The sequence below is a fragment of the Watersipora subatra genome, chromosome 8 (genome assembly GCF_963576615.1).
Source record: "Watersipora subatra chromosome 8, tzWatSuba1.1, whole genome shotgun sequence".
NCBI lineage: Eukaryota > Metazoa > Bryozoa > Gymnolaemata > Cheilostomatida > Watersiporidae > Watersipora > Watersipora subatra.
In genome coordinates, this window is record NC_088715.1 from 35,797,981 (window position 1) to 35,821,550 (window position 23,570).

Here is a 23,570-nt window from a genome sequence, read left to right on the forward strand (position 1 = left end):
CTTAACACCTGCCTACATACAACTAGAAGGTGATAGTGTATATCTTTACACCTGCCTACATACAGCTAGAAAGTGTAGTGTATATCTTAACACCTGCCTACATACAGCTAGAAGGTGGTAGTGTATGTCTTAACACCTGCCTACATACAGCTAGAAGGTGGTAGTGTGTATCTTAACCCCTGTCTACATACAGCTAGAAGGTGGTACACTATATCTTAACACCAGTCTACATACAGCTAGAAGGTGGTAGTGTATATCTTAACACCTGTCTACGTACAGCTAGAAGGTGGTAGGGTAAATCTTAACACCTGTCTACATACAACTAGAAGGTGGTAGTGTATATCTTAACACCTGTCTACATACAGCTGGAAGGTGGTAGTGTATATCTTAACACCTGCCTACATACAGCTAGAAGGTGGTACACTATATCTTAACACCTGCCTACATACAGCTATAAGTTGGTAGTGTACGTCTTAACACCTGCCTACATACAGCTAGAAGGTGGTAGTGTATATCTTAACACCTGTCTACATACAGCTAGAAGGTGGTAGGATATATCTTAACACCTGTCTACATACAGCTGGAAGGTGGTAGTGTATATCTTAACACCTGCCTACATACAGCTAGAAGGTGGTAGTGTATGTCTTTACACCTGCATACATACAGCTAGAAGGTGTAATGTACATCTTAACACCTGCCCACATACAGCTAGAAAGTGGTAGTGTATGTCTTAACACCTGTCTACATACAGCTAGAAGGTGTAGTGTATATCTTAACACCTGCCTACATACAGCTAGAAGGTGGTAGTGCATGTCTTAACACCTGCCTACATACAGCTAGAAGGTGGTAGTGTATGTCTTAACACCTGTCTACATACAGCTAGAAGGTGGTAGGGTATATCTTAACACCTGTCTACATACAACTAGAAGGTGGTAGTGTATATCTTAACACCTGTCTACATACAGCTAGAAGGTGGTAGTGTATATCTTAACACCTGCCTACATACAACTAGAAGGTGGTAGGGTATATCTTAACACCTGTCTACATACAGCTGGAAGGTGGTGTGTATCTTAACACCTGCCTACATACAACTAGAAGGTGATAGTGTATATCTTTACACCTGCCTACATACAGCTAGAAAGTGTAGTGTATATCTTAACACCTGCCTACATACAGCTAGAAGGTGGTAGTGTATGTCTTAACACCTGCCTACATACAGCTAGAAGGTGGTAGTGTGTATCTTAACCCCTGTCTACATACAGCTAGAAGGTGGTACACTATATCTTAACACCAGTCTACATACAGCTAGAAGTTGGTAGTGTATATCTTAACACCTGCCTACATACAGCTAGAAGGTGGTAGTGCATGTCTTAACACCTGCCTACATACAGCTAGAAGGTGGTAGTGTATGTCTTAACACCTGCCTACATACAGCTAGAAGTTGGGAGTGTATATCTTAACACCAGTCTACATACAGCTAGAAGTTGGTAGTGTATATCTTAACACCTGCCTACATACAGCTAGAAGGTGGTAGTGCATGTCTTAACACCTGCCTACATACAGCTAGAAGTTGGTAGTGTATGTCTTTACACCTGCCTACATACAGCTAGAAGGTGTAGTGTACATCTTAACACCTGCCTACATACAGCTAGAAGGTGGTGGTGTATGTCTTTACACCTGCCTACATACAGCTAGAAGGTGTAGTGTACATTTTAACACCTGCCTACATACAGCTAGAAGGTGGTAGTGTATATCTTAACACCTGCCTACATATGTAGGCAGGTGGTGTAGCTAGAAGGTGTAGTGTATATCTTAACACCTGCCTACATACAGCTAGAAGGTGGTAGTGTATATCTTAACACCTGCCTACATACAGCAAGAAGTTGGTAGTGTATGTCTTAACACCTGCCTACATACAGCTAGAAGGTGGTAGTGTATATCTTAACACCTGTCTACATACAGCTAGAAGGTGGTAGTGTATATCTTAACACCTGTCTACATACAGCTGGAAGGTGGTAGTGTATATCTTAACACCTGCCTACATACAGCTAGAAGGTGGTAGTGTATGTCTTTACACCTGCCTACATACAGCTAGAAGGTGTAGTGTATATCTTAACATGTGCCTACATACAGCTAGAAGGTGGTAGTGCATGTCTTAACACCTGCCCACATACAGCTAGAAGGTGGTAGTGTATGTCTTAACACCTGCCTACATACAGCTAGAAAGTTGTTGTGTATATCTTAACACCTGCCTACATACAGCTAGAAGGTGGTAGTGTATATCTTAACCCCTGTCTACATACAGCTAGAAAGTGGTAGTATATATGTTAACACCTGTCTACATACAGCTAGAAGGTGGTAGTGTATATCTTAACACCTGTCTCCATACAGCTAGAAGGTGGTATGGTATATCTTACCACCTGTCTGCTGCAACTAGAAGGTGGTAGTGTATATCTTAACACCTGTCTACATACAGCTGGAAGGTGGTAGTGTATATCTTAACACCTGCCTACATACAGCTAGAAGGTGGTAATGTATGTCTTTACACCTGCCTACATACAAATAGAAGGTGGTAGTGTATATCTTAACACCTGCCTACATACAGCTAGAATGTGGTAGTGTATATCTTAACACCTCCCTACATACAACTAGAAGGTGGTAGTGTATATCTTAACACCTGCCTACATACAGCTAGAAGGTGGTAGTGTATATCTTAACACCTGCCTACATACAACTAAAAGGTGGTAGTGTATATCTTAACACCTGCCTACATACAGCTAGAATGTGTAGTGTAGCTAGAATATATCTTAACATCTGCCTACATACAGCTAGAAGGTGTAGTGTATATCTTAACACCTGCCTACATACAACTAGAAGGTGGTAGTGTATACTTTAACACCTGTATACATACAACTGGAAGGTGGTAGTGTATATCTTAACACCTGCCTACATACAACTAGAAGGTGGTAGTGTATACTTTAACACCTGTCTACATACAGCTGGAAGGTGGTAGTGTATGTCTTAACACCTGCCTACATACAGCTAGAAGTTGGTAGTGTATGTCTTAACACCTGCCTACATACAGCTAGAAGGTGTAGTGTATATCTTAAAACCTGCCTACATACAGCTAGAAGTTGGTAGTGTATGTCTTAACACCTGCCTACATACAGCTAGAAGGTGGTAGTGTATATCTTAACACCTGTCTACATACAGCTAGAAGGTGGTAGTGCATATCTTAACACCTGTCTACATACAGCTGGAAGGTGGTAGTGTATATCGTAACACCTGCCTACATACAGCTAGAAGGTGGTAGTGTATGTCTTTACACCTGCATACATACAACTAGAAGGAGATAGTGTATATCTTTACACCTGCCTACATACAGCTAGAAGGTGGTAGTGCATATCTTAACACCTGCCTACATACAGCTAGAATGTGGTAGTGTATATCTTAACACCTGCCTACATACTACTAGAAGGTGGTAGTGTATATCTCAACACCTGTCTACATACAGCTAGAAGGTGGTAGTGCATATCTTAACACCTGCCTACATACAGCTAGAATGTGGTAGTGTATATCTTAACACCTGCCTACATACTACTAGAAGGTGGTAGTGTATATCTTAACACCTGCCTACATACAGCTAGAAGGTGGTAGTGTATATCTTAACACCTGCCTACATACAACTAAAAGGTGGTAGTGTATATCTTAACACCTGCCTACATACAGCTAGAATGTGTAGCGTAGTGTAGCTAGAATATATCTTAACATCTGCCTACATACAGCTAGAAGGTGGTAGTGTATATCTTAGCACCTGCCTACATACAGCTAGAAGGTGGTAGTGTATATCTTAACACCTGCCTACATACAACTAAAAGGTGGTAGTGTATGTCTTAACACCTGCCTACATACAGCTAGAAGGTGTAGTGTATATCTTAACACCTGCCTACATACAGCTAGAAGGTGATAGTGTATATCTTAACACCTGCCTACATACAGCTAGAAGGTGGTAGTGTATGTCTTAACCCCTGCCTACATACAGCTAGAAGGTGGTAGTGTATATCTTAACACCTGCCTACATACAGCTAGAAGTTGGTAGTGTATGTCTTAACACCTGCCTACATACAGCTAGAAGGTGGTAGTGTATATCTTAACACCTGTCTACATACAGCTGGAAGGTGGTAGTGTATATCGTAACACCTGCCTACATACAGCTAGAAGGTGGTAGTGTATGTCTTTACACCTGCATACATACAACTAGAAGGAGATAGTGTATATCTTTACACCTGCCTACATACAGCTAGAAGGTGTAGTGTATATCTTAACACCTGCCTACATACAGCTAGAAGGTGGTAGTATATATCTTAACACCTGTCTACATACAGCTAGAAGGTGGTAGTGCATATCTTAACACCTGTCTACATACAGCTGGAAGGTGGTAGTGTATATCGTAACACCTGCCTACATACAGCTAGAAGGTGGTAGTGTATGTCTTTACACCTGCATACATACAACTAGAAGGAGATAGTGTATATCTTTACACCTGCCTACATACAGCTAGAAGGTGTAGTGTATATCTTAACACCTGCCTACATACAGCTAGAAGGTGGTAGTATATATCTTAACACCTGTCTACATACAGCTAGAAGGTGGAAGTGTATACCTTAACACCTGCCCACATACAACTAGAAGGTGGTAGTGTATATCTTAACACCTGCCTACATACAGCTAGAAGGTGGTAGTGTATACCTTAACACCAGCCTACATACAACTAGAAGGTGGTAGTGTATATCTTATCACCTGCCTACATACAGCTAGAAGGGGCTAGCGTATATCTCAACATCTATCTACTAAATTGCTGTACTACTGTCACCTGTACTACTGGCTACTGTCACCTGTACTACTGTCACCTGTACTGGATTACTTGAGTACAGGGCCAAATTTTAAGAGTATTTTTATTATTATTGAACAATGAAACCTTCAAATCTCCTGCATACACCTTAATATTACTATTTACCACCATCAACTCCGAAACTAGCCTAATTAAAAGTACCACATATCAATCAGGGAACTGAAAACATTTCAAAGAAAACCCACTTTTCATAATAATAACATAACCTCTAAAACTCCCTCCAGAGCCTTACCATAAGAACTACCTCTCTGTGCCCTTTGCTAGCAGCCACATGCAGTGGTGTGTCATCTCCCATATTAGTGCCTGCCACTCTGGCACCTCTTGATATGAGCATATCAACTATATTAGCATGACCCTCAAAGCATGCCCAGTGCAATAGACTCTGTTGGTGATCATCCCTATGGTAACAAGAAAATGTATGTATAACAAGACAGTCCAGTCTACATTCCTTACAAAGTAGAATAGCTCAAGGCTAACATGGGAGCTGATGACAAAGTTAAAATGTCAATAATCTACATTCGCATAACCCTTAATAGAAGACCATAGCCATAGGGGACAGAGGTTTGGAAAATAATAATGTTCATCCTTTCGATCCAAGGCTAGGGCAAATTACTGTATTGAAAGGACAATTTACGGCTAAAGGACTGAATGTGACTTGGACTAAAAATCAATGACGTTCAAGCAGCGCTTTTAGCCCCGGCTATCATTGTACCAAGGTATTCTGGTTGATAAGGCAACTCCCAAATCCTGAATTGAGAGCCGACATACCATCCTATCTATCGTCTTTTTTTTACATCATCAAGTCATTTGCACATGCGCTCGCTCACGAAAAAGTCGCCATATTTGTAGAAAACGATCGGTTTTCTTTTATTTACTAGTACTTTTTAGGTTTTGTTTTGATACTATAATAAAAAAATTGCATACAAAAACATCGTTTTCAAAATATCATTGCCAAAGCTTCGTGTTTTTAACGATAAAATTGTGTATAAAGATGGCCGACAATGATAAAATGATGTCACGAAAAAACAAAGGATTGTAAACTGTGCATCTGTCGGTCAAAGTTTATGAAGTAGTCTGATAATGAAACGTAATGATATACTTTAAGTTCATAACCGAATGTATATGGAGCCTAGCTAGTACTCAATCAATACTTGTTTATGTTTTGATCGAAAAAGGTTACAAAGCGATAATGTTAGAAACAAGGAAACAAAATGGGATTAAAAAATCACTGTGATACCGCAAAAAACCTGTTTGGGGCTTGACTAGCACTTAACAACTTAATAAACTTAATACCTTAACACTTAATACCTGAGACTCGATAAAAATGCTAGAAGAATTTACCGTAGAAAAAAAAATTTAATCTGACACTGAAAAGTAAGAATTATCTTCTATTCAACTATTGTAAGTTATTTTTGTGTGAATAAAAAGGTATAACATAATGCAAATTGGTTCAGTGAGAATTTACGCGATGTTCAGGTCATTCTCCGTATTGTCCAACCATATGCGAACATTCAATGAATTTCCCTCTCTCACTTGTGAGAAAATATCATCCATCTTTGAACACGGATTCTTCCTGCAGACAACAAAACGAAAATAATAGTACAAGCAGTCAACAAGGGTCAACATTTTACAATATCAAACTCTTGTTATTGAATGGGTATTACATTTCTATCGCAATGTCGTGGCAGCAAATGAAATCCATGTAAGTATTTGATGACAACTGCAACCTAAAAGCCAGTAGCAATATGCTGCATTTAAAAAGAGCATGACAAATGGGCTTGAAAAATAATCTTGAAAGAAATCACACACTGGATGTCAACTACAATGTTAACCGCACTGAGATTCAGTCTAATTGGAGATGTATAAGAATGTTGATATTACGAACTCATACAACAAAGAACCCGATCATAGATTGCTAACAGTTGTAATTCCTTTGTTCTGATTAGTTCAATTAGTGAATTGATCACCCAATGCTGGATGCGTATTCATGAATTCAGTGCTCAATCTCTCATTTCTGTTTTCCAAGCTTGATGATATTACCATTCATTGATTTTACCATCAACCTTGATGATTTAAATAAATGAGTTTACAAAAGGCTGGGTCATGCATGTGTGAATGTATGAGTAAATGACTATATGTCAACATCTTCCACGTTTCCAAGCCATCTGATGGCCTCCTAATGTTTACAACTCCTGCAAACCTTACACTATGTAAATTTTCGGCTGACAAAAACGAAACCGGTAACCAAAATGCTAAATCATGGAAGTACCTATAACCTTTTTAAAAGCTATAAAATGCCAAACATATATTTGCTCAGTCATAAAGCTGACTAGCACTTTCTTACACAAAACGAACAGTTAATTGAAATTTGGGTTGTATTGCAATTTTAATGTTTTCTTACAATTTTAACGGTCTTTTTTAGTTTGTGCGGATAATATGGATCATTGCAAATTTTAAATGAGTCACTTTTGTCACTGGAAGGCTTTTGGTTCTGATTTTCATACTGTGTTACTCTGTCAAGGTTAGTTTGAAGGTTTAACATATAACCTAAATTTGCAGTGACCTAAGTAATGTTTATGTAGGACAAAATGATGGGAATGTTGAATTATCTGACCTAGATTTTACACTCTAATAAAATGCAATGGCCTCATCACTTTGAAGGCCATTAGTTGTGTGAATAACATTTTATTTACTCAAATTTATTTTCACTATCACAGCCACCTAATAACATTTACAGTCTGTGATTTCCTTGGCAATATATGTCAACTATTTATGGTGTTGGATATAAAAACAATAAAATTTGTATCGTTGCGAATATTACAACCAATTGCAGCTGCTAAAAATTAAACAAGTAAAATGGCGTTCGACGTGATGCGTAGCCTTTGGTAATTAAGGCTTTCACAGGAGATCTTTTGTTATTTGCTGCTATGGTTTATTGTTGCAGCAGGCTAGTTAGAAAAATATATTTACAAAACAGGCCTTCCTTCCAGAAAGACTCTTTGATTCCGCTAAAACTAAATCTGGTCAGCATCTATTGCATATAGCATCACAATACCGAAAATATTAAAAGTGGGCTACTATTCCAGTTTGTTAGTATAAAGGTTCATTTTTATACGAATCATAACTAAACATATACAGTGCTAATTAAGTGGAGTTTCGCTTGACTAGCTTTAAAATCTAAGATACCTGCCACACAATATGTAAAACAACTTAATCCAAACAAATTGGAATTTGTTTGAAGCAGATTATTAGTTTGTACACTTCAAATGAAAATCATGAAAAAGGTTTATGTACTCATAGCTAGTGATGTAAAAAATAAGTGTTCACTCTGGATGGTCATTTAAAATTTTAATCCCCCTCCCAAACGAGCGGGAGCGAAGTTTGAGAGTTTTTATGATAAATGCATGTGCACACAACTTATGAAAATTATTCATTAACAACGGCGCAAACCCTTGTTTCAAAATCTCATGAATAAATTTAACAATCGTTTTGTAGAGACGTTAAAGTATAATAACGATACAAAACACATATAAGTATGGCGCCTTACAGTGCCTCGCGTTGCTTGTTCACAATTCGAGTTGTACAACTCTAGTTGCGAACACGCAACCCGAGGCACTGAAAGGTGCCACTTATAGCCTATTTAAATATGTTACCAAGTCTTTGTAAATTGTTGACAGTCTCTTAAAATTACCCATCTGATCGGATTATACCCAAATTAATTTGGCCGAAATTCGTCACAAAACGCTTGACAAGCTTAGTTTAATAAAAGTTAAGACCGGCAAACGAAACGCCCAGCGACAGAGAATAGAACGATTAAGTCGTGCGCATTTCACGAAAAAATAACGTGCACATTTCACCAGTCTATAGCATTGTCGAATTGCCGAAGGTTTCTGTAATTAACGTAGAAGTACAGAAATCGTTTCTTTTTTGCCGATTTCAAAGTAACTGACATTTTGGACACTTTTGAGTACTTTGGTATTCTAACTGATGTCCAAAGCAGTGAAAGTAAAGGAAATGACGATGATACTTTTTTCTAACGATTCTTATGAGATTATTACAATATTTAATTATAAGTTTAGTGACTATTGAAGTGTAATAGTCACACTAACAACATCGATGATGGGTAATATGTTACTGCTAATATTTTTTGTAAATAGTTTTGTTATATAGATTTTCTAAAAATCTATATAAATATCACAACTTCTTGATGTTGTTAGCTATTGCAAGGGGAGAGATATAAACATATAATATTTTCCTTTCATTATTGCTGTTTGTCATGACCAAACATTTTTTAAATAGATTTTCTAAAAATCTATATAAATATCACAACTTCTTGATATTGTTAGCTATGACGTTTTGAAATGTAAACAAAATTGTGCATTGGTTTTCTATTATTACTGTATTACTATATTAATAATATTGGTTATTCTAATAATATCAGTGCATTTTACTTCTAATATTGGTCAATATTGCATTTCTCCTATTGCAGGGGGAAAAATATGAACATATAATCTTTTCCTTTCATTATTGTTGTTTGTTGTATATAATAACACCCACACCCAGTACATTACAGCTAAAATTGCAGTTATCTTATTGCGCTGCAGCAATAACTTGATATGATTGAGGATATTATTGATCAACCAACCTTTAGAATGGAATAATAGGGCTTAAGTTGCATTTATCAACCTTTAAAGCCAATCTTACAAGGTTGAGAGTGTCATTAGCTGCCAAATACGTGTGAGTATTACTACTCCATTTCACTTCTCTTGCGCATTACTACCACTGTAGTATTACTACTCCATCCTACTCACTTCTACTACTCACCTCACTGTACTTAGCTTAAATGTCTGAAAACCTATTGCATAGTCTCAATCTTAAATTGTAGAGCTTAAGGTACAGAGCATAATTTCCTAGTTATTTTCCAAAAAATTGAAATAAAAAGGAATGTGTGTATATAATTATCTGTACTTCAACAATTGATAATGATAAAAACCAAACTTTAACATTTTTATAAGAAAATATCTAGTTATCTACTAATAAACATAAACTACCTCTGTGAGCTACTCACACAGTCTAACGTGCTAACTAAAGGTTCATTGCTAAGGATCTCAACAGTCCAAAAATTTTACATCCAGCACCTTGGTTAAATAAAGATTAATAACTTTTGTAACTAGTTTGTAATACTGAAAAGTTTCTTTATGATACCAGAATTTCTTGAACACATCGAATTGAACACATTGAACATCTTGAACACATTGAATTACAACGTAAAGCTATTCGCTTTGTAAAAAACATCAAGGGTCGAGATATTTCAGTGACTGACAGCAAAATTGAAGCGGGGCTGACCTCACTTCAAAAAAGAAGGCAATTGCAAAGAATTTCTTTATTTTGTCGTGTTACAACAGATAACTATTTGCTTCCTTCTTTTGAGGACACTTTAAATTTTATGCAGAGCTCAACTCACAGTATGAGTACTCGCACTCAGGGTTACAATGCTATTGCTTGTGAGGCAAGCTTGTTTTTACAGAGTTTTTTAGTACGAACGGCAAGGGAAATTCGCACAGGAGAAATTCTTGATGATTTTTAAAAAAAAAACTAATATTACTATAGCTTTTTCATGTAAATTTTTTATTGAATAAATGGGTTTAACAATATTTTGATAGGCACATGAAACTGTCGTTCTAATATGGTGCTATAACGTGCATACTTTTAGGGTGGATTTTTAACAATCAATTTTAGATATAAATCTTACAGTAAAAAAATTAACTTTTCATTTTAATGACTCTCAATTTTTACGATTCAGTGGTCAGAGGGTCCCACATTTTACTCGGCTCAAGAGGTCTTGGGACCTAATTTATCCAGATCCAGATCCAGACAACGCAAACTTTTAGAATTCTGCAAAATTTTTGAAAAAAATTGCACTAGTTTGTTGTAAACAGTCAACACATTCTTACAAAACAAAGATGACTTACAGCTACGCCAAATAAATGTGTAAAAAGAATTCAGGCGATGTAGTTTTGTTTCCAAATATCGTATGCCACCCTTGCACATACTTAGACCAATAGAAGAAAGAATTTTCTACTTCTAATCTAAGACAACACTCAATTTAAAATTACGCAAACCAACCTTACTATAAAACAAAGTAAAATAATGAGACAACCTTCGAGGAGAATATCTTAGTTTACATCTATAAACTAATAACAACTAGTAACAAAACTAATAAAACAACTTTATTAATTGACCTTGACCTAGGTCAATCATTGCAGAATTTTAAAAGCACGACGGCGATCTTCATTTTCGATTTTAAAAATATCGATGTTAAGATATCCAGCCATTCTCGACGTCTTTGACGGGTTAAAATGTTTATGTGTAGACAGTTAGTAGACGTCAAGAAAATGTCTGCTGCGGGGAACCGAACTACCATTCCGCTATGATAACTATTTATTATTGAGCAATCTTTATTGTAACTACATGTAACTCTATACCAAAAAATTTGGTATATTGTATTCATCACTCACTGACTTTTCAACAAAACAACATTTATGCGTGTTTTATAATATCCTCAATTCTTATACGTAACAAATTAATTTAACGAGAGCAAGTGTAACGGATGTTGCCTTCCATACGTCCTTATTGCTTCATTGATGGACAACCCAGTGGCATAGGTTGTTAGGGTAATGTTGGGCTGTCTTGGGTGCCATACTACTAAATACTCATTGCCAGATATACGATGCTTGCGTCCATGTTTTTTTCACGATCTGCCAAGTTCTTGTGTAGTGCTTTGCATATACTTTACGTAATATCTTTGCATATGCACATTCTATTGTACAAAATTAATATATTATTCTTTTTGAAGTTGTTGGAAATGTTGTTTGAGTTCTCCGTTTTTTTGTGTAGATTTCGTGATACACTTTGTTTCGCTACTTGACCTTGGCTTTAATGAATTTGTATGGGCTAAATCCTTGCCTCGACATATGAGCAATCTTCATGCTCAGCCTTTTGTAGTAAAATTACATTTAGGGCTAGTTTTTTATGGCTGAATAACGAAACTTGAGGTGAATCATTCTTTTTTTGTTGAATGGTTATAATTATCAGCTGTTTTTCGGAGATACCAATCTCTTGACTCCCTAAAACGATAGGAACACTGATGGCAAATTGAAGTTTGACTTCTGGAATCTCCTTTATGCAACACAGATAGACAATAGCTATGTATAGGAGTTTGCGTTTGGCGTACTGGCATAACAATCGCAGATCTAACAAGTGAAACGGGCAAAGCGGCTTGAGCTGCCACGCAGGGCTGGGGCCACTTGTAATGCAAGTGGATTTCGCTCTGCATTTCCACTTCCACTAGTGTAATGCGTAGTGGAATGCATGTATGTTTGGCTAGTGCATAGTGCGAAATAGTGAAATGCAAAATTATATGAAAAGTGCATAGTGCAAGATAGTGAAGTGCAAAATTATATGAAAAGTGAATGGTGCGAAATAGCGAAGTGAAAAATTATATAAAAAGTGCATAGTGCGAAATAGTAAATTGCAAAATTATATAAAAAGGATATAGTGCATTTAGTGCAAAATAGTAAAGTGCAAAACTATATGAAAAGTGCATGGTGCGAAATAGTAAAATGCAAAATTATATGAAAAGTGCATAGTGCGAAATAGTGAAGTGCAAATGTTAATGAAAAGTGAATAGTGTGAAATCGTGAAGTGCAAAATTATATAAAAATGCATAGTGCAGTGAAAGAGGATTAACTTCAACCATAAAGTGCAAAGTATTAAGTGCAAGTGGATTTCATGCTTGGAGAAAGTGCAAAGTGTAAAATGCAAGTGTATGATTTTGTCCTAATATTGGATAGCGCAAGTGCATAAAGCTTCACCTAAAAGTGCATAGTGAAAGTGTGTAGTGCAAAACCATGGCTGGCAGTGCACTTTAGTGCAGTGCATCCATCATTTACTAGTGGCCCCAGCCCTGCTGCCACACTTTAGCTAGCAATAAACCAAGACTAGTCAGGCTGTCTTGCCAACGCTGATTTTCTAAGGTTGGATAGGCTTAAAGATGTAGTTGCGTCAAATTTAAGTTGATCTTAAAAGAAAGCATTTTTTTTTCTCTATCAGTTGATATGTTGTTTGTTGTGTTACGCGATCGCATTGCCAAGATATTTGAAGATTAAAGCCGAAAAAATCTGATCGCCGTAAAAACGCTCAGGCCACCAAAACGTGCCCAGACTTGCCCAAAATGATGTCACGCGTTTGGCAACCTGTCTCTATCTCTCGTATTCACATCGGGTATTTGTGATAAAAGTCTAGTCTTACGCGGCTCTATTGGCATATATCTTATTTTGTATTTGCTCATGTTGGCTAGAATAAAATTTTAAATCCTGCTACAGATGCATTATTATGAATGTTTCAAAGGCCTCAAATAACGAAAATTGAAAATTTGTTCTACTCACTTTCTCCAAATGTTGTGTAAACATTTGGGTACCGACTACCAATTCTACCGGTCTACAGTAATTCTGTCAAGTCACTTATGTAGAACCCGGTCTTTGTATCAGCACAGTTCTGCAGCTACCCATACAAACGATATACAGCCTCCCATAAGCCCCGCCCACATTATGTCGCCTATTACCTATTGCCTACGCACTAGTTTCTTACTAGTAGTATTCTTACCGAATACTAAATAAGTGAAATAAGCAAGCCACCTCTTTGAAAAGAATATAGACAGGGATAGAGTTTTAAGGATGAGAAGTCTGCTGCAAACTGGATTTGAACTCACATTCTCCAGTTCTGCGAACACTCATATACCATATCCGATTCACTACAATATTCTGCAAATCATGTTTTGCATTATCTTCAACAATATTATTTTATTATATAATTTTTACAAGCAAAAATGTTTTCATCACGGCATAAAGCTTTTATTAAAAATATTCATCAAGTCGTGGCCACTCACATAGTATTAGCTGATACAATAAGACAAACTCATCTACTGCAACAAACTCTAACAAAACATCATGGCTTATCCAGCACGCATTCAAGTCTCGCTTTCTCCTTTATGGCAGTTTCCACACTGACAAAGCTTCTTCGGCTGGTGGGACGACATAAACATTCTGTAATCAGTAAAACAAGTAAATGTAAACAAAGTAGATGCAATGAATATGTCATTCATAGATATGTCATTCTAAGGCGTATCTATTGACAGCTTCCAAATTGGGAGTTAAATAGATTGCGAGTGTAATTTTAAAAACGAATAAACATTTAATAAAGGCACAAGTACGCCAAGCCAACGATTCGAAGCTTTGGTTCTGGAAATTAAAGATTTGCAATGATCAATCGATTTTACCCACTTCCTACGAGTGAAAATAATTTGTAATCATGACTCTAATTTACCAAAGAAAATTCGAAAAAAATATTATAGCTAGGTAAAACGGCAGATAAGATATGAAACGATGATTGGAGATTGCAAAGAATTATCCTTTTATTAATTAGTATATGTATTTATGACTATAAAAAATATTACATTTACTCAAGTATAGAAAACTCTAAGTTAATTTACCTCCATTCTGTCTTCTTCTGCAGCAAAACGCTGCTGACGCCTGTCAGCTTTGGCCATAGGCTGTCTACTCTAATCTTTTACTAACAGTTGCTCAGATAACTCTGAGTAGCGGTCGCTCGAACTTGAAGCCATTTTAAAACTATGTATAACTTAGTAATTGTTGAAACGCGTTGAATCAGTAACGAGTAATGAGAATGAATTCTCTAATTAGGAGAATCTTCGAGATCACAGACAACACGTTTTACGAGTGATAACATTTATTACGGCCTATATAAAAATTTCGCACGCATGATTGGCTAACGAATCGACCTCATATTTATCGCTCGTGGTTTCGTTTCAGATACCTTGCTTGTGACGTCACGAAATAGGCACCCGCTGGAACGTGAGCTTTTTAAAAGAAGGCCTCATTCAAACGCATATATCTCTGGACAGGGTTGGTCTACAAAGACAAAAATGGCATCAAATTGTAGCTGATGTTTTAGCCTTTTAGGGGTCCTAATTTCATTAAATTGACTTTTTTGACGCAACTACATCTTTAACCCTTCCAATCCAATCATGAATGATCGGCTGTCCTGCTATGACTAATTAATTTTTCATGCAATTGCGATATCAAGACATGTGTGCATTAGAACTGTGATTGCTTAGTCTAGGATGATCAGATTGTGTTCTAGTCTTTTGCATTAGAAAGCTGTTATATTTTCCCACTAGACTGCATTGCTAAAATTCTTTTTATCACTGTACAAAATTACAGATAAGACAGCAGCCTTCGTACAGAGTTTCAAGTATGCCAACTTTGCAAAAATGATACCAAAAACGCTCTCCCAATTGAGCAGAAAGATACCCTAGGACACTTATATTTTTCTAGTATTTAGTTTCGTGAGTAGCACACAGAGTAAAATTTCACTGCAACTCAATTTCGCAGCTCAGATGAGTGCGAAAATATAGTGATGTGAAAATAAATGCAGTGGAACAAACATAATTAGAATCCTCAGGTTCAGTTCACCGCAGGCCTGTATTCACTGGTTGCAAGTTGGGGCGGCTAATGTTAGGCGACTAGTTATGAACACCTGGGGGTGTTGAGGGGGCGGTGTAAGCCCCCAACAGGTTTTGCTAATGTAGGGCCTCAGCCGGGCCTCTCGTGTGAAGTTTTAAAACATTTTATCGGAAAGTATCAACATTTTTCTATTTTTTTGAGATTTGTTTTGTTTTAGGTGATGTGACTGACGAGACGCTTTTAAATTAAAATAGGCAAAACTTGACCGCAGTTAAAACGCTCAGAAAAAAGACATCTTTTTCTTTAGAGCGTTTTAACAAGGATCAATTTTGCCGATTTTATTATAAGTTTATACGGAGGTTTCCACGCTTTCGATGGGACATGGCCAAGCGGATGTTTGGTAAATCTTGATATTTTGCAAACCTTTATAAAGGTCGTTAACAAGAATATTTTGCCACTGATGATAATAATTAACTACTAGAAGAACTACTGAAAGTTGATGTTTGTCTCTATGGCTTCGAATAAAGTGATATTCTACAGCGATAAGAACCGTCTCCATAGCCGTTGGGCAAATAAATTTTTGAATAAATGATGTTGAGGTCGAGTTATCTGAAGAAATTTATCATTGCGTGGGAACGGACCAAACAAATCCGTTCGAGTTAACCTTGTGTTTGAGATGAAATGTTACATTTTATCCGAGGGCGAGTTATCCGAGTTTTACTGTACTTAGCCGTGGAAAGTTCCTAAAATGTTGGGACGGCTCAGCCGGCCAGCCGCCCCAGGGAATACGGGCCTGGTTCACTGATAAGAAAAAGATTTCAATTTGGGACTAGTTTGTAATTGTGAACCGCAGGTAGAATGGTGTGGGCGAGGTCGATAAGGCAATTTGATCACTTGCTGCCATTTGTTTCTTGGACTATCAATGAACAAAACTATTTAATTTCGCGTTTTCACTCGTTCGTTATGATAGTTTAGTTTCGCGCATGAAATTTTCGCGAAAGGATTGCTCCGCGAAAACACGAAAGTTAGATGAGGCGAATAGATAAGTGTCCTAGGGTATGCTTTTTTAAAAGTGTTACATCACAGTGAAACTTTGTCAGATACTGCTTAGATATGTTATAAGTAAGCTCACAAAAAATCACAGCAAAATATATACTAGATCAAGAGATACAGTAAAATAAGTACAGAAACTTCAATTGGACAATTAGCAGAGTTATCACATCTTACCAGACATTATTGACAGCAGAATGTTTTAAAGGATTTAAATTGAAATTCTTGTTTATTCAATTATTCTCTTTACAATAAAACACATTTACACAAAAACATTCATTGTAAATCATGTTCAGTATGCCAGCGCCAGAAACATGGCACTGGGCAGAGGGGTATATTGCCGCGCTCGGCTTAACAATACTTAGTTTCCACTCGTTTTCGATCAGTGCTCCTGGCTTTTCTATGCCTTGAAGCATTGCACAGGCGACATCGATGGGCAAGTGGATTTCCTCTACTGCTTGTTGCTGGTTTGAAAGATGGAAAATAGTGATTTGCGTTTAAACGAGCAAGATCATTGCCGATGGCCGATAGTACATGTAGGGTCTGATCCAGCTTTATTCAGGAGAAGATCAACCAGTTTGAGTCGAAAATCAAGCGCAGAAATTATTGTACCAGTGTTCTGCTTGTAAGCAACATGTGTGTTGTGGTGGCAATGTCCAATAGATGAAAAAAAAGCTTTTTGTACCACTTCAAACTACGGTGATCCATGTTATAATATTTGATGCACTGATCTGCCAAATCTACACCACCCATATACTTATTGTAGTCGATAATTGGCCCTGGTTTCACTATCTCCCTGTCATTCCATGTTCTTTTTTCTAGGGTTTCAAGAATAGAATCCGAATGCTTGTTAGAGCCAAATACAATAAAGTTTTTATCTCGCCAGCAACCGGTCAACACTGGTGGACAATTGAAGTATTGTGACTTGCCTTTAGCGAGTGGTTGATTTGATGTAAAATTTTTGATATCTTTTGGCACATGCTTTTTGTTGGAACGGAGAGTTCCATAAGCATATGTTTCTCGTTCATACAATTCCTTCAGCAATTGAGGACTGGTGTACCAGTTTTCCATGACAAGCTCATGGCCGTTATTGAGAAAACCGTCCATCATATCCAAGATGATTCTGTGTGCTACTCCTTGTGAAATGTCAGCATTCTCTCTATCCCGTCCTTGGTATAGTAAATATCGACAGACATAGCTGGTGTCGCTTTCCGCTAAAACATAGCCTTTCATACCAAACCTTGCCCTATTCTTTGGTCTATACTGTTTAAAAATCAGGCGACCTTTGAACAGCAGCAATGTCTCATCAATCGCTATGTGCTTTTTAGGACTATACACACTATCAAATCTACGATTTAGTAGGTGAATTATTGGAGAGATGCGGAGGATACGACTGGTGGGCGCCAAATCATTATCCACAAAGTGCAGGGCATGCAAGATTTTCATGAATTTGTATCATGACATCACGCTGTTAAAAAGTGGGGTGGCCAGTTTGGGATCAGTGCTGAAATATGACTGAAGTGTAGGTTTCTTGATTATGCCAGTCAGCATGGTAAGAGCAAAGAATCTCTGAAGATCGTTCATGTTGATTGGCTGCCAGTTCTGGTGTTTGGAGTTTCCAAATCGGTTGGTTTCTACTAGAATCAAATTCATAATTTCATCAGTCAAGAATAGCTTGAAATAATCTAGAAGTGATGCATCTTGAGGCATACGAACTTTCAGACCAGGTGTGCCACTAAATGGGATTTCGCGGTTCTGCTAGGGAGCATTTTTCTGCTATTGCCATTCGCCTAAATCAGAACCGAAAATACTAGCACAACTGCTGAGTAATAATGCATTACTAGTCAAACATTATACACAAATACATAAAAACCATTATACTGCCTAGATCTGACAAAATACAACAACTCCAATTCTCATATTATTCACTGTGATGAACTTGTTAATGTTTTCTACACAGTAGCAGTGGCATTTTGTAATCATTGGGTTATAGAGAAGATAGGGTAACAAACAAACATGTGGAATTACAATTCGAATATAATATGTAATTATCTCTTAATTATTCCGTAAAATATTGGAAGGGAAAGATTTTACAGAAATTTGAGTTACAATGTTCTGTCAGATCTGGGCGGTTTAGGTGAGCAGTCATAACATCTGTGTGTACCTTGTTGAGCTTGGGGAGCTCCAGCGCCACCGTGAGTTTTATCTGCACCTATTTGACCGCGTCTTCTCCTTCCACCTTGCCCACCACCGAGAGCCCCACATCCACGACCACTGATTCTACCACAACTTCTACCTTGACTACCACCACGCCTGCCATCACCATCACCTGCATTATGATTTGAAACTAATGTAATAAACTATCACGAAGGTACTACCATAGGTCATACAATTGAAACAAACATTTCATGTAAAAACATACCATGTTCTGATCTTTTACTAGATTCATCCTCTTTAGTCATGTCCATGTCATGACTGCTAGAATGATCTACTTGCGGCGTTGAGGCTTTTGGTCCATGATCAACTCCTATATTCTCACCTAAATGCAATGAAAGGGATCATGGTATTTAGTATTTCATGCATGCAACTGAATCCACTACAACTACTACAACTACTACTCCTAGTTCCATGAGCTGGATTGTCTTTCCTACCTCATAAAAACAATCACTGGAGCAATTTAATAGCAGAATATTCACATCCACAAAATAATTCATAAAACTAACTGTAACTGGCTATAAATCTCGCAATATCTTTCACTCGATTAACAGCTGCGACGTTGCTATGGAAGCGATAAAATATTTTGATCAGCTAATTTATTTTTTATTTCTAATAATTGCTAGGACTTGTACTCATCTTGTTCCTCTAAATGATCATCAAATGTGTCATCATATTCTCCGTCATCTGAATAATCTTCTTCCCCAGAGTTAATAGCAATGCTAGAGGCATTTAAAAAACAGCTTTCCATGACTAACGATCTTGAACAAAATGGCCAAAAACCGCTGGTAGCGTATTGCTTTTTAATATATAAATAAAAATGGCATAGCGCCCCTCAGACACTTAGAACCAAAGGTAATATATTCCTAAGATGTCCGAATATCGACTACAACAATAATTTTTCCTATGACTTTACTGGACAGTCAGTATACTATGTCTAAACCACACCCACTTAGAACCGCGGTTATTCCGGGATCAGGGTGAAGAAAGCGTAACTCTTACGCGGAATATCCGGTATCAGATTCGAAATGGTTAATGAGGCTATTCAGTCTCTAATTTTGCAAGCCTACTGTAATTGACACCAAGAATCATAATGCAAGGTCACCACAGCTAATAAAAATTTTTGATAAAGAGATCATCTGACCGCTGAATACTTTCTGTTAAAAATCATAAGATTTTGATGAATTTATAACATTTGTCAACTCTATTATTAAAAATACCTTTCATATCGGAAGACTTGTTGTTGATATGTTCAGACATCGGCAGTTTTCTTCCAGGAATTTTCATAGGCTAAAATGAGTTTGCACTATATTGCTAGTACAGCATCTAGCATTGCTAATGTAAACAATACAACTACAAGACCTATATGTCGAAAAGACTATATAGTTAGCCACCATAGTGGCCTTGGAGAGCAGATCAGACTGACAATTTAGGCTCATTAAACCATAAATTGCCAGGAACAGCTTTTGTCATTTTTTTAAATATATCAGACCTGCTGATTTCAATCTTGTGCTCAAAATGAAGGTTGGTCCTTTAACTTTCAAAGTCATGAAGGCTTTTTTACAGCGTTTCAATATCAGTCTCGCAAACGACACATTCAACACAACACGCTCCGACCATAAATATGTGAGATATAATAGCTTTTTTGGTACGAAAGTTAGAGATGTTTAGTCCGTTCTAAAATTATAGAGATGGGTGTCTTGAAACTCATTGCTATTTAATTTCAGCCTTCAAAATAATTTCAGTCTATTATGAAAAGTAGATAAGCTATTTAACATTGCTCGTAGTTTGTTACAGGGTGTTTAATAGGCTGAATGCCGAGAAAGATGAGCTTATAAAGCGCGATTTTATCACCAGCTAGCGTTGTTATTGCTGAAAACGATAAAAGCTGTTCGTGGCAGTTATGGTTTACAGATATAAATAAGTTTGGCACACGATTTAGTTCTGTTTCAGTGTGTTCATTGACAAGAGATGCAGGTTCACTAACGTGGTAGTTTTATTCTAGTTTCATTGTCTGACTTGCTTAAAGATTGCTCACACCTATTATAGTCATAGCTTCATATTCGGTTGACCAAGCTCACTAGCTACTAGCCTGGGCATGGCTCTCGTGGGGGGATTGGGAGAGAGAGCCTGGGACACATAGCAACATGCGGAGAAGACAACTCTGAAAGTCGACTTCTGAAGTCGCTAATATCACAATCGTTATTTCCGAAGAAGTATCATGTGATGGTCTTATTTATGATCTATGCGAGTATTATGTATTATTTTTAATCTGAATTGGCAGCAAACAAACGCTGGTTAGTAAGTATGAAATGTTGGTTGCATAACAAATCAATCATGAGAGTTATATTATTTCATATGTTCGATTCATTATGCTTTGATTTAATTATAATAAAAAATTACATCAATTGAATAAAAAAAATTCACAAGAACAATACAAACATAGCAAACGAATAGCAATAGAACAACAAAAATGAATCGCACCCTGCTAGTAAAGAAAAGTTTATCTAGTAAAAAGTAATCTCAGTTTTATTTTACTCGCGACAGTTATTATGAACAACTCGGACCTACCACTGCAAAACGGTGCCATTGAAAGCAAATACTCTTTCCGAAGCCGGTAGGAAAAACTATAAATTGGTCAAAACCTGCGATAATATGTTGTGAAGCTTGAAACTGTTCTGGTCTCAGTGTAACTATGCCTAGCTTTGATAGTAATTTTTGAATCGCTCCATTTTTTATCAGTATAGGAAATGAAACTGCTAACGTAAAAATGCAAGAGAATAGTAACCTATGGTTCTTATCGTTTTATTATCCAACGGAGTGTTACGTAACCACCCAGTCTATCAAAAATATAGGGCTTTTAATTAGATCAAGTCACGTGACCATGACAATAGGCTTTCAAACGCGCCACATCTAATACATCGTGAGATCCGAATCTAATGAAACGCTTCCATTAGTATCAGTCTGAGCGTCATATGTAACATATGTCGCTCGTTTTGCAGAATTATCTTACCTTTTTTTCGCTATGTGTCTCAGGCTCACAATCTCCCAATCCCCCACGAGAGCCATACCCAGGCTAACTAGCTACCCTTTGTTGACCTATATTTAAACTCAGCTAGTAGTAACTTCAATGATACAAAAATCAAATGAAAGCATGCACACCCACTTGTAAAATCTGTTACTGTATACTCTACCATAGCGCGTATTTCAGCTCCACAGATGACCAGCAAAATGTACACTCATATATTACAGGAATATTTCCAATAATTGAGGATACAAGAATTTAGTTTAATTTTTTTACAAATTATTGTAAAGACCAGAGTTTTTGTTAAAGACACCGTAATATTTTTTGAGTTACAGGTCAAGTTCTTGAGAACAAAAGATAATTTTGGTATGAACTTCTGTTCTCAGCTTTCCCAAAGTCTTTTCGGCTCTCAAGCACAAGGTAGTGACAGTCAGTCTCTTCTACAACCGCATCAAGGTATGCAGCCACTTTGAAAAATTACCATACCTTCAGATATTTGTACTGTCAATAGTTGTCAATTTATTATAATTGCTAATGCTTGTTGCAAAGTCTAGTCGTGAAGTTTTCGTCAAGCATTAATTAGGTATTCAAATGAAAAAGTATTGAATTTACAGTTGAATGCATAATTTATTTTTTGTTGTTTGTATATACAAACTTCTTTATTTGGCTATATAAGTCGTTAAATCTAAACTTTTTTATGTGCTGCCAAAGTATCCATAAACGTTCATTTTTTTTTTAAATTCTATCGGCAGGTTTAGGCTAAGTTAGTAATTGTGTTATTCGTGTTACATGATTCTGACAAAAGCAGTACAAACACAATGGCTGGTCATAGTGAGTTTTCATTGAAGTTAGATTTCTAATATTGGTAGTAACTCAAAACATGTTATATTTGTAGCTGAATAAAATTGGCCAATCAAAATATGAGATTTTCACCTGTCGCTTTATAGCAAAAGCTGCCTTGTAATCTGAAGAACAGCCTTATTCTCCAATAATTTTTATTTATTTGGTGTGCCTGCTCGGTGGGTGATCCAGCTTGTAGTTAGCTTGTGGAGTGAACCAGAGAAGATTTTTCCCATTTGACGCTTTGCGGAGTGCTCCAATCTTTGTCAGCCACAGGCACTCTACATTTAAACTGACATGTGCCATTAAAGGTTGACTTGCAAAAAAATTCACATTACAGTTATTTGATATCAAAAGATTCACCATGTCTTACTCTGTTGTGTTGTAGGTGCCAAATATGTGGAAATGTGATTACAAGCTCTTAAAAGCTCAAAAACGAAAAGCCGCCGTAGATTGGAATTTGTTTATTTCTCTGACGTAGTCATTACATTTGGTTATTGTCTTGTCACGTGATGTCTTCACATGAGTTGAAAGGCCAATAAAAGGCTCAATATAAAACTTATTTTAGCACTAGTTTATAATAAACACTTCGGGTTTTATCGAAGACCCCGTATCAAATATAGATGCCCGCTACTTTACAGTTTTGTTTCGGCTTGATCTAATCGTCTAGTCGTAATCTGATCATATGACCCAATACTTCGCAAATAATTTCTGCAGCACTTTTCGATTATCATAGGTGACCAACAGGCTCGTCATGATAATCATACAATGATATGTACTCCTTCGAGGTAAGGTTAAAAAATTAAATGAATTTTTACACTAAGTTATAAAATATTACTGCTAAAAGTTACAGCATTACAATGACGATAAAACAATAAATTGATAAAACGCGTAAGAACAATAGACATGGTTTTATTGATTGTGTGAAGTAGATTTGTGAAAATATTTCGACGAATGAGGTTGCATAAACAAACCATCTTTTAAC

General features: G+C 36.8%; 3 protein-coding genes across 3 annotated transcripts in view; 1 reads left to right on the top strand and 2 right to left on the bottom strand.

Moving 5' to 3' along the window:
- LOC137401372 (integrin-linked protein kinase-like) overlaps positions 1-11,132 on the bottom strand; it is a 74,188-nt gene extending 63,056 nt beyond the window's left edge. The window contains exons 1-3 of the mRNA XM_068087689.1: positions 11,073-11,132; positions 6,378-6,485; positions 5,145-5,310 (exon numbers count right to left, since the gene is read on the bottom strand). Of these exons, the coding sequence (XP_067943790.1) occupies positions 5,145-5,310; positions 6,378-6,466 (255 nt within the window). The 5' untranslated portion in view covers positions 6,467-6,485; positions 11,073-11,132. The remainder of the gene's footprint in view (positions 1-5,144; positions 5,311-6,377; positions 6,486-11,072) is intronic.
- Positions 1-23,570, top strand: part of LOC137401410 (uncharacterized) — a 388,865-nt gene that overhangs the window by 357,817 nt on the left and 7,478 nt on the right. The gene's annotated exons all lie outside the window — the stretch shown is intronic.
- LOC137402497 (piggyBac transposable element-derived protein 4-like) lies at positions 17,110-17,952 on the bottom strand. Its single transcript, XM_068088997.1, has one exon. It carries the CDS (start codon positions 17,950-17,952, stop codon positions 17,110-17,112), a length of 843 nt encoding a protein of 280 aa, XP_067945098.1.

Coding starts and splice junctions, on each gene's coding strand:
- LOC137402497 (XM_068088997.1), bottom strand. CDS start 17,952: ATGAAAATCTTGCATGCCCTGCACTTTGTGGATAATGATTTGGCGCCC.